The sequence below is a fragment of the Corvus cornix genome, chromosome 5 (genome assembly GCF_000738735.6).
Source record: "Corvus cornix cornix isolate S_Up_H32 chromosome 5, ASM73873v5, whole genome shotgun sequence".
NCBI classification, from domain to species: domain Eukaryota; kingdom Metazoa; phylum Chordata; class Aves; order Passeriformes; family Corvidae; genus Corvus; species Corvus cornix.
This window is the reverse complement of record NC_046335.1, coordinates 15,247,601-15,260,002: the sequence shown is the minus strand read 5'-3', so window position 1 is coordinate 15,260,002 and position 12,402 is coordinate 15,247,601. Positions and strand designations below refer to the sequence as shown.

The 12,402-nt window shown below is 38.7% G+C and overlaps 1 protein-coding gene across 12 annotated transcripts in view; it reads left to right on the top strand.

Moving 5' to 3' along the window:
* Nucleotides 1-12,402, top strand: part of UNC79 (unc-79 homolog, NALCN channel complex subunit) — a 107,290-nt gene that overhangs the window by 50,965 nt on the left and 43,923 nt on the right. For 6 of the 12 annotated variants that reach the window (XM_039552679.1, XM_039552680.1, XM_010394497.4 and 3 more), the window contains 5 exons: nt 1,308-1,490; nt 2,232-2,394; nt 5,212-5,364; nt 6,708-7,931; nt 9,668-9,775. In XM_039552679.1, coding sequence (XP_039408613.1) covers nt 1,308-1,490; nt 2,232-2,394; nt 5,212-5,364; nt 6,708-7,931; nt 9,668-9,775 — 1,831 coding nt within the window. The remainder of the gene's footprint in view (nt 1-1,307; nt 1,491-2,231; nt 2,395-5,211; nt 5,365-6,707; nt 7,932-9,667; nt 9,776-12,402) is intronic. The other 6 variants (XM_039552685.1, XM_010394498.4, XM_039552683.1 and 3 more) reach the window with 3 other exon arrangements.

The following is a 12,402-nucleotide window of genomic DNA, read 5'->3' as shown; positions in this document are numbered from 1 at the left end:
TTCTTCTATTTAGCTCTACACATGCAACACAAATATTTGAGACAGCTGCACATCAAGCTGGAGAATTTTGCAGGGAAGGACTTCTAGTCAGTTTGTTCAGAAGAGAACTTGAGACATGAGTTTAGTGTTTGTAAATTAGGCTCATCTACTTGTTCTAATAAAAACAAAACAAAAGAAGTACAGGCTGTCTGTTTAGATGTAGAGAGCTGCTGATAAAATCCACTAAGTCCATTGAAACTGCAGGGGCGTGTTGGATTTTGGGGGTTGTGCTGGAGTTGGCTTGGCCTGCTGTCACACCTTCCCAGGTGCCAACCAGTGTAGGGCAGCATCAGACATGAGGACTTTGTGGAGCCTTGTTATGATCTAGTTTAACTGCTGACTTCAGCGTGTGTGATTTTAAAAATAGCTCATGTTGGAAGACTGATAGGAAGATTATGGAAAATAGCATTGCAGTTTCAATTGAAAACACAGTTGTGCCAGGGTAGTGGGAATATATGGCTTTACTGCACTTTTGAATCACTTCTAGGATTCAAAGCACTAGGACTGGCCCCAAATAGCATGATGTTCTTCAAAGGTCAGGATGGGGGAAAGGCATATGACTAACAGTAATCACAGCAACCTGTCTGCAGCAACACCACTACTTAACATTGATGAGCATTTTATTTAGAGCAAGATATTTTTCATTTGCTTTATTCTTGGATCCTTTAGGATTTGTGTGCTTAAACTTCCTGCATAACATAGCAGACACTCTTACCTTTGGTAAAGAGGAGAGTGGGAACAGAGCATCATTACCTGATCCCAGAACTTGGGGCTTAAAAAACCCCAATGCCTAATGTTGCAAGCCTATTGAGAAAAAAAAAAGAAAACTGCCAGTACAATGTTAAAATGTTCATACAAAGCCCCTAAATAACAAAAATACACAACCCTCAAAACTCACAGCTGCATTCTGTCTGTTAAACATGGGATATACATGATATACATATGTTTTTGTGTATTGAAGCATGATCAACTTGTGCTATAATACAAGGCTATTTCAGCGTAATATATTTTATGAACTTGCCAGTGTATCTTAAAATTTAAACTGTACTGGATGAAAGGCTTTCAGAACACGTTTTCTTTTGTTTCATTCTGCCTATCTGGCTAAAATGAGAAGGTGGTAAGCTAGTAGAAAGCTTCTAAATGGTAGTGAGACTTCCTTAAAACCATTGATTTCTCTTCACTTAACTAATACCTCAACTGTATTAATTATTTTGCTTTTCAACATCAGTGGATTTGGTATGGTGAAGTAACTCCTGTGTTCTTTTCAGGTGATGGACTATAACATCAACCTGGGAAAACACCTTCTTCCCTTGGTGGTGCAGGTGTTGAAATATTGCACTTGTCCTCAGCTAAGGCATTACTTTCAGCAGCCTCCTCGCTGCTCCCTGTGGTCCCTCAAACCTCACATTCGGCAGATGTGGTTAAAGGCTTTGCTCGTTATTCTCTATAAGGTGAGTGGTCTTAATCAGACACTGTCCACAGAAAAATTTACACTTCAATATGAAATTTATTTCAGGGAACACCTAAATGTATGGCAAGTGAAAAGAACTGTAAAGGACACTTTTCTCTGATATACTTACTCACTGCCTTTAATTTCAATGTCTGAAATAGTTGGGATTTAGTCTGTTCAACTGACTTCCTCTGTGCTTCTGCAGTCTATATTGTCTTTCAAGTGTTTACCTGAGAAAAGGAAAATATGGATTTGAAAATAGGAAAATTATGTTTGAAATTCCAGTGAGGAGTATTTTGAGTAACTTAGAATTAGTTTTAAAAAAACAGTAGTGACTTTAAAGGGAGGAATGTGTCAATTTAGCAGTTTCTGTTCTTTAGCTGAGTGATAAAAAGTGAGCTTTTTAGGAATTGCTGTTAAAATGTAATGCATTTATGCACTGAAATGGAGCTGTGAATACTTTTGATATGCTTAACAAATTTCTAGCAGATCTATAGGGCATACAAGGAAGTGCAGACACTAAATGTTACTAATATGGACTTTTAATATTTTATTAAAATAATTCTGTGTACAAAGCTCTCAACAGTCCTGCTTCTCTTGATGTATTTGGAAATGTATAATCAAGGGAAGGCAAAGGGCATCCAGCTGACAATATTATTGTAATTTTTCTGTTTTGCTGCCTGAATGTTTATCCAAGGAGAAAAGTTAGTTTTTAAGCTGAAGTTTCTCTTTTGCTGAACAGTACCCCTACAGAGACTGTGAAATCAGCAAGATTGTACTTCACCTAATCCACATCACAGTCAATACCCTCAACGCTCAGTATCACAGCTGCAAGCCCCATGCAACTGCTGGTCCTTTGTATAGTGACAACAGTAACATAAGCCGATACAGTGAAAAGGAGAAAGGTACTTTTAACACTCTAATTTGTATGATAGCCATTGATTTAATTCATGAATCTTGCAGATGTTGCAGAAATGGGTGAATATGGTCTGAACTTTAGAACATAATACTTGGAATTGAGTCTGAAGTCTGACTTATCTGACCAATATGGCCATGTATAGTAAAAGACATTCTCAGCTGCTCCATAGCCTGAGTTAGCACAGTGGTCTCACATCTCTCAGGGGAGTGTATCTTAGACTTAATTGCTCAGGCACCATGTCTGGATAGTCCTTGGCCTTTTCTATGGCAGTGCTAGCTGATCATGATAACGCACAAGGTATGCAACCAGCCTGACACCACGTTCTGATTTTACTTTGTAATAACATGAAATAGTAGCAAATATTTGATACTGAAAAGATAAAACTGTGATTTCAGTCTATAGTTTTTCTATTTAAAGGGGCTGAAGTTGGAAAGGTTAATGCAAACATCTATGTGGATGTTTAAAGGCAAAAGAATGTAAGGTTCAACTCTTAAACTCTGTCTGATTGTTAGCTCTGTATGTGCTTCCTAAGTTGTAGCAGAGGTACTGTGGTGATGTGAACTGGTGTAAGCTTGGGGCTTCTAGTACCACGGTGTCACTGAGTGTAATTCCTTAGGTTTGTGAGGTTAGTTATATAATGAGTGTTAATGATAAAAGTTTAACAGGTTCTCTTGAAATTCTGTAGCCTACTTCCAGCTATTTTGCCTTTTAGCTGCTTATTTGCTGTTTACATCTTCCTTCTCAAATGGTCTTTGTAGTATGCAGCAAACTCTTCTGAAGAAAAATCCAAGAAACTCTTATGTTTTCATGTCAGAACCTTTTCCTCTTTTGCTGCTTGCTGCTCGTGGAAGGATATCCCGCAAAACAAGAGCACAGAGTTTTGTTTACCTGAACACCCTATTACTCTGCTCTAGCAAATTAAAGCAACCTCAACGTGAATTTAAACTATATATTGCATATCCTCACTCTGTTGGACATTTTGTATTGCTAGTGGAGGGCTAAGAGGGTTAAGATAACTGTGGCCTTACTACAAATTTGTCTTTGAGACAGTGACTTAGTTCATAATGACTTAATAAGGCATTTATGAAGTGCATTAACTTTCTGGATTGATTCTGAGATGTTTTAAAGACAAAGTGAGGTGCCCAAGTACCCAGCTTGTCCAATACTGGTTCCCTGGGTGGCCTTGTGTCTTACTTCAGCATTGTTTCCTTATGTTTACAGTAAGGAGAATAATATTTACTTGCTTTCCAAAGCTGTTCTGATGGGCTTTGGGCTGCACAGAGGTAAAAGACCATAAATGGGCAAATTTTACTCTGTAAATACTGACTTAATCATAGGCTTGTTCTCCTCCTTTGTGGAAGGGCTGCAGAAAAAGGAGGATGTAGAAAAGTTTCCTTTCACCTGCAAAAAGCAGCCAATGTAATTCCATAGAGATTTGGAGCGTTGAAGCCTTTGCCACCTTTTCTAAAGAGACTTGTTTAATCACTGGTCAGGTGGTGTGCGTGTGTGTTGCTGTCATCATCAGAGGTGGTATTTAGATAGTGAGCAGAAGAGGATTTTGTTGTCAGGCAGCAAGAATTCCTATGCTAAAGATGGATTTCCCCACTATTGAACTTTTTTCCTATTTTTCTGCTGAACTTTGCTGTGGGGATCATGACTGTTGTGGGGATCAAGTGTACTGACTGCTGTAGAACTGATGCTAAATATTCTGACAAGAAACATTTGCTGCTATGGGGAAGAAGAAGTTACACATAGGACATGACATTAAAAGTGATCTTCTAACTTATTAAAGCCAGTTCTTGTGGAAATTCTTACTGTCAACTTTGATGGATTTTTCTGGATTCATCATTTCAATTAGGTATCTTGTCCCGGATGCCCTGGTGGCAGTTTCCTATCTTCACATATACTAGCAACTTTCCAGCAATTTCAAAGCGAAAGATATTTATGTCTCATTTAAGTCTTCAATTTTTGTCCATTCTAGATCTTTGACTTACTTGCCCCTTCACTCCCAGACACCAACTGCATTTCCTCTCCATATTTGCTTGCTAGAATAAACAAGGCAAACTTTGTTTGAGTGCTCTGTTTTCTTCATTGTCCCGGTAGTGCTTCTTATTTCCTTGGAGATGAATTACTGGACATAGAATTACAGAATGATTCCACATGATAGATATGGATTTTTTCTTTTTTTATTTCTGTTTTTTTTAATAGCTATTTCACATAGATGGTGCGGCATTTTTTTGGATGGATAAATAGATTTGGATCTTTCTTTCTCTTTGCCATTTTCATCTGGCTGGTCTCAAATAATTTCATAATTCATACTCTTAGGTCTTATTCTGTTACTGTTACCATTATCAGATTCCCAAGATTATCCATTTCTTCCTTCTTCACTTTCTTATTTTGCTGGTTTATTACTTACCTTGCAATTCTTGTACTAATTTCCATCTTCTTCAATTTACCATTTCTCTCTGAGCACTACAGAAATTGTTTACTCAAGTCAGTGTCCCAATCTAGTGTATTTCTTCCATCTAAAGAATCTGTATTATTATCAGTAGAGAAGATCAACTTAGGATGGTAGAAGCTTTGTTATGTTTTTGTTGCACTGTAACCCATTTTTCATTTGTCTCTGACCTTAACTCAAGATGGAACAAGAATGACAAAGTTAAACCTGGGATACAAATTTTCTTGCAAAACTCATTTTTCAATTCAAGTTTAATTGACACTAGCTGAGGTTTTGTTACGTAGACAGCTTTTCATTCAAGAAATTGCACTCTCTTAAGAGTAATAAAGTTTTTTTTTTCTCCAGCAGAGGAAGACAGTGTTTTTGATGAATCTGATATTCATGATACACCAACTGGACCTTGCAATAAAGAGTCTCAAACTTTCTTTGCAAGACTGAAAAGAATTGGTGGCAGCAAAATGGTGAAATATCAACCAGTTGAGATGAATGCTCAGAGAAGTATGAATTGTTTTGTTGGTATAAACTCATGCAGAAATACAATTTCCTACTCTTAGTTTCAAGCTACCACCTTTCTTTGTAGAGTTTGTTGCACTGCCTAATTTTAATATAACTACTCTGTCTGACTCTTAAGAGCACTCATTTCCCTGAATGAATTACCTTTTAGGAATCTCAAAGTAGGCCCTCCAAAGTAAAAATATCTAAAATTAGAAGTTGTTTTCTGAAACATTAAGCTCTTCTGAATTAAAAAATATTAAGAGGACTTTTTAAAATTTTCTTCAACTGTTGGGCTGAAGAGTTTTTACTCAAATTATTTTCTTCCAGAAATTGATTTTGTTGATAAGGTGGACTCTATGGTAAGCAAATTTGTTGTTGCTGCTGCAAATATTATGGTTTCCCACTGGCAAAAATGTTCATTTGGGGTTTTCAAAAAGTGATAACTATTTTGATTTCAAATTTAGGTGTCTGGAATGGATAGACTAAAAAAAAGTTGAAGAGATTTCCACTACCACCCACCTGCTTTTCTTTCAGGTTTTTGCACAGGGAGGGGGAGTGATTCTGACTAGAGTGAACACTTAAACTTTTATCACTGTTTTTTTTCTTTGTGGTGATTCATATGTGGAGTATTTTGAAATATGGGAATATTAATGATTAGGAATATCCCTTTTTATGTGAAAATACATAATTCATAATAATAATAATAACAACGGTAATAATCTTTTAAAATGTTCTCAATGAGTGTGTTCACACAGCAGAATACCAGTGCAGTGGCAGTGCCAGCAGGGGCAGCTGTGCTCACTGCCCTCTTCCCTACGACAAGGAGGCAGGACTGAGTGCTGTGGTAGCTGCTGGGCTCTGCTGGGTTCTAAGATCACCAGGGAAAAATTCTCTGATCTCAGGCTTGTGCTACAATATCCTCACTGCCAATACTACCCTTGCTTCTTGAATCAGAAGCATCCATCTTAAGCCTGTTCTGCTGCAGTAAATAACACATAGGTGTACTACATGCAGCCATCCCAAGTATCTCTGGAAATTACATGGCTTCGCCACCGTCTTTCAATGCACAAGGTTAAACATTCTATCTTCAAGGTACGTCTGTGCAGGATGAATAGAGTTTGGACAGTATTTAGATAAACTCTACTATCCAAATAGCAGGTTTTTGTTACTGTTTGTTGTAAAAATCCATGTAATTTCATTCTGAGGTTAAAACAAAATATGGGCAATTTTGACTAATACTGGGTTTGTATTTAAAATGTCACTCATGTCGAATTGTGATATAAAGATGAAGGTATCTGCCAAAAGTCTCCATCTGAGGTAGTATTAGCTTTTTCTGTTTTGATCAGGTGAAATAGAGCTGGCTGAATATAGAGAGACGGGGGCCTTACAAGACAGCATTCTACGCTGTGTGAGAGAAGAAAGCATTCAGAAAAAAAAACTGCGCTCTCTAAAACAAAAATCTCTTGATATAGGGAATGCAGACTCCCTGTTGTTCTCATTAGACGAACATCGCAGGAAGTCCTGCATAGACCGGTGTGACTTAGAAAAGCCTCCTGTCCCTGCTGCTTACGCCACACACAGGCAGAGCGATTATGGGCGGTCTCGGCAGAACTCTTCTACTAAAGCTGAAAATATAGACACACAAGAAGGTCTTCCTCATGCAGAGAGTTTCCAGGAAACAAAAAGACCTGTCATACCAGAGGTTAGGCTAAACTGCATGGAAACCTATGAAGTGAAAGTGGACTCCCCAGTTAAAACTGCTGGTCCCAAGGAAGATTTAGATCTGATAGATTTGTCCTCCGATTCAACATCGGGTCCTGAAAAACATTCAGTGCTCTCCACTTCAGACAGTGACTCTTTAGTCTTTGAACCACTTCCTCCCCTTAGAATAGTGGAGAGTGATGAAGAAGAAGAAACAACAAACCCACTGAATGATGAGGTCTCTGGCAAAACTGCTGTTTCATCTCCTTCAACTCCTATCAATGTATCTGCACTCAGCCTCAGCACAACTCCACTGGTACAGTTCAGCATTGAAGATTGCTCCAAAGACTTTAGTTCTAAGGACACAAGTGACAAGGCTTCAGCAGTAATAGAGGAGGTCATTTCCACTTCTCCCAAAGATCAGAAGGACTCTTCAGAGTTAGTTAAGTCAGAAGAATTTCAGGACGTGTCCTCTGGAAACTCACTAACACTGAAACAGAAAAGGGACTTGCTGCAGAAATCATCTGCCCTTCCAGAAATGTCCCTTGATGATAACTCTGAGCTCAGTGTGGAGGAAATTAAACCTAGTGGAACAATTCCAAGCCCAAATGTAAAGACGGTCCTTATTAAAGTCCCCGAAGATTCTGAAAAGCAAACAGAAAGTGATAAACCTGATACCAATACAGAGTCTGACACCGAACAAAACACAGAGCAGAAACAAGAAGAAGAGACTGAGGAGTCAGAATTTAAGATTCAGATTGTTCCTCGCCAGAGGAAGCAGAGGAAGATTGCTGTGAGTGCTATTCAGAGAGAATACCTGGACATTTCCTTTAACATCCTTGACAAGCTGGGAGAGCAGAAGGAGGCAGGTGAGCTCACTCACCCGATCAAAAGGTTTATTTTTGTGTGAAGGTTTTAGTAACAAACCGGTGTAAGGAGATGTGTTTATTTATAGAGAGACATGGGTATTTATAGCATCTGATGTGCTAGCTGAGTGCTTTCAGGTGTTCGTTCCTCACAAGGAATGTGCTAACCAGTCAGGTATGATGAATGTGTAAAGAGCCCATTTGAAAAGGAAGTGGAATTCTGTGACAAAAATATTCATTCTGATATCCAAGTTAGGGAATGAAACTCCCTGTCGTCTTTATGCTGGGAGTCAGAAAAAGGGTCACTTTGGTGCCTTTTGTCCTGCTAATCTAGTCCATGCTACACTGATTCTCTTTTGGTGTAGTGATTTTTGGCCCTTATTTCTTTTGCCAGCATAAGGCAGTGGAAAGCAGAATGGATCACAAAGTGCACGGCTGAGCAGGCTGTAGACTTCAGAAGTGAGAGCACTTGGAATGAACCAAAGTTTGCATTTAGACATAGACATACATAGATATTTTGGCTTTTATACACTAAAATCTGTTTTTAGCCTTCTTTGTACTGGGTATCCACAAAGTTTTCCTTGCTTGTGTTTGTTAAAGATTTGAAATTCAAAGATGGGCAATCCTCTGTGTAACCTAAGTTTTTTCAGGTGATTTCCGTGCAAAGTTTTGTTACTAAGATTTTCGGGTGGAGATAAAGTGAGTTTTAGCTATTCCTCAGATTCCAATTGGATCTATCAGTTTGAAAAACTGTATGCTGCTGCCTTTTTAATTTCTTGGCTGGTTTTTTTTCCCTAGGATATTTTAGTTATTAGAATTTTGACAGGTTTTATAACAAATTAATAAAAAAGGACAGAATCCTTCAGGCATCAGTTCTTTGTTGCTGTTGAAGTGAGGGGGAATATTTATGCATTCCTGACCTGACTTTTTTCTTAATTACTTCAGAGGGAGCCAAAGTATAATTTCTTCTGAGGATATTCCACATTTACAAGGTGAAATTGTTCTGTGTAATCATAGTTACACTGTTCCCTTTATGTTTCAGGCCTGTTGTCCCATTTATGGTTCTAATAAACTGAAGAACTACTGGAGCTTTATAAAAATTAGAGCTGAGTGCTTTTGAACCTTTCATATAGAGAAGCGTGGTCTTGAAAGAATTGTGCAATTAGACTCAGTGCTTTTTTGACCATTAATAAGGGCCAGTTTTCATGCAGTAATGAACACTGTCATCCTTGAAACTGCTTGGAAGGGCTGTCCCAGTTCTGAAACACAATGTGGAACCTTTTTAATGCAGAATTTTAAACTGTGAATCTTCAGAATTAAATGCTAGGTCAACAGCCTCTTGAATAAAAACTGATGACATATTGGACTTAAGGCTTTTAAAAGATACTAAGCTGTCACTTAAACTAGCTTTACATGAGTGGTCTCTCTCTTATTTCCATGTTGGTGGTTCCAAAAATCACTTGAGTGGGATCAATATCAAACTCTCTGTGCATTATTAGTCACAAGCTCTAAAGACTGTAGGCAGAAGTCTCCTTTAAAAAGTGATTTTAAGAAATAGATCCCTGTGCCCCAATAAAAATTCTTATGACACACACACTGAATCCTTTTAAAACTACTGGGAATGCCAGATGGTGAATGGATGACTGAAATGATGTGAAAAGGGCATCCAGGGAGAAGGAAGATGAAAAACCGTGTTGATTTTAAATGCTGAGAGTTTTAAGCACAATTTTCACATGCAGATCCTGCTGCCAAAGGACTTTCAACACTGGAAATGCCAAGAGAGTCATCATCTGCACCAACTCTTGAAGCAGGTGTCCCAGAGACAAGTAGTCACTCTTCCATATCAAGTAAGTTTATCTCTGGTTTGAGGATTAAATCAAAGTTACTGTATTTGTGCATCAGATGCATATCATATATGGTAAATTCCTTCCTCTGAGTTCCCTTGATTCTTGGAAGTACAGCTGTTTTGGATATCATTAGAACTGTTAAATCTCTGATGGTCAGCAGCATTTTAACAGTTAGTAGCTAAAGGTTTTCTCTTGTGACGTGGCAAGTTTGACAGATGTGGCTTTCTTGAATTAAAGTAGGTAGCAACTAAAAGCAGTAATTCACTAAAGCTGAACATTTATTCTCCCCTGTGAGAAAGCATTGTCAACTGTCAGTGCACAGAAGCAGATGATGAGAGTCCACAGGGCTGTTACTATGGCCTTTGGTACATTTTTTGCTGTACCTTAGGAAAACAAATCTCTTGCAATTTTTGTAAAATGCCTTGAATGCCACTTCCTCAGCTGCTCACTGAAATGTGGTAGCTCTTTGTCTGGGACTCCCATAACCATTTCAATTGAAAGTGAACGATGTTGTTTAAAGTAGACATGACACATGGTTTAACAGAGCACACAAAGATAACATGTTAAGGTGGAGGTACCTTAGAACACTTAACAAAATTCAGAATGATGTGTTCATCTAGGTGACACATCTGAAAGCCAGTGGGGCAGAACTCTGGCTAGTAAAAAAGGGAGGGGAAATGACTTCCTTTGATACTAATGAGCTGCTAGATCAGCTCAACGGTCTTGCTGAACTTCAGTTTCAGATTGGTGTAGGAATGTTAAATTTTAGTTTCTGAAATTTGTCATCTGCTGATTTGATTGGAAGGGGTGTCTGGCTTATTAAAGAACGTTATTTTAGACATGCTAGTTGAGTACCTCCCCAGTTTTCCCACAAGCATCTCAGGTCATGTGCATCTTGTAGAGAACATTTGTTGGCCACCTAATGATGCAGATGTCACTTACTAAAGCGCTGAAGAGGTGCCAGTTAAGACCTATCTCTCTGGGGTTTAGTTGAGTGCTAGCAGTTCCTGTAAATTCCAATATATGAAACTGGGAATAGTACCTGTATGATATTGAGCCCATTCCTATGTAAATATTTCTTTCCTCTTTCTGTGTGCCTCAGTTTCCAACTGCAAAAAGGAGTATGAATGCTTCCATTGTGTCTCTTGTACATTTAGTCTGAAATGGTTTTAATCTTCTACTATGTACCTTTATAGTGCTTTGCATAATAAACCCTAATCAGGACTGTGAGCACAAGGCACTTCTGTAAAAGAAGTAGGTAACATTACTTGTGCAGCCAGTGCCTGGCCACACAAAGCATGCATCATTGACTACAACAGGAAGATTTTGCCTTTGGACTTCTATTTTTGAATAGTGAATTCCACAGGAACGGGAGGACTGATCAGATCTGTAGGTAACAAATGAAAGACTGTCACTGCCAGCCACTGTATGAAGGTTACTGATCTTCTAATGTGCTTGTTAGGTTGCTTGTAGAAAATGTGATAGAGGAAAACTTCCCTCCTGTCATGGTCTAACCCCAGCCAGCATCCGAGCTGCAGGCAGCTGCTTGCTCACTCCCCCACCAGCAGGATAGAGGAGAGAACAGGAAGGGTAAAACCTGGAAAACTCACGGGTTGAGATAAAGACAATTTATTAGGGAAAGTAAAAGCCATGCATGCAAACAGAGCAAAACAAGGAATTAATTCACTGCTTCCCATGGGCAGGCAGGTGTTCAGCCATCTCCAGGAGACCAGAGCCCCATTACAGGTAATGGTTACTTGGGAAGATAAAATCCATCACTCCAAATGTATCCCCCCCCCTTCCTCCTTCTTTCACCTGCTTTATATACCGAGTATGATGCCACATGGTCTGGAATATCCCTTTGGTCAGTTTGGGTCACCTGTCCTGGCTGTGTCTCCTCCCAGCCTCTCATGCACCCCCAGTCTCCTCACCAGTGCAGCAGCATGGAAAGCAGAAAAGGCCTTGGCTCTGTGTAAGCCCTGCTCAGCAATAACTAAAACATCTCTTTGTTATCAACCCTGTCTTCAGCACAAATCCAAAACACAGCCACGGTGAAGAAAATTAACTCTACCCCAGCTGAAACCACCACACCTCCCTGTGCCACTTGTCAGTCACAGGCATGAAAAGTCACACGCTGGTCCACAGCAGTCAGCCTGGATCCAACACTGTTCAAAGGCTGGAAACTCTGATATTTTTTGGGTTTTCAATTTTTTTGGTAGCTCTCTGGTGGTTTGGATTTTGTTTTGTTTTGGTTTTTTTTCCTTAACTTATCAATATTTGAAATTATTGCTGTTATTGAGAAATCAGATAAATAATCCTGGAAATCCAAACCTTCTCAACAATAGCCTGATTATGTGAAATATTCATGAAACTTTTTAAATTACAATCGCAAAAAAGCTACTAAGAAAATTCAAAGAGATAATTTTCTCTATTTTGACAGTCATCTGCACTCCAAGCAGTCCTGTCAGTTCTAACATTAATTGCTGTTCTTTTATCAGGAAATTCTATGCTTGATAAAGTGATAAAGCATCTATTTAAAATCATTGCCCTGGAAACGATGGAAATTCTATTTTTCTCTTAATTTGCTGTGAAAGGCAGCAGCAATAGAATTTTTAAAAGTGAAACAA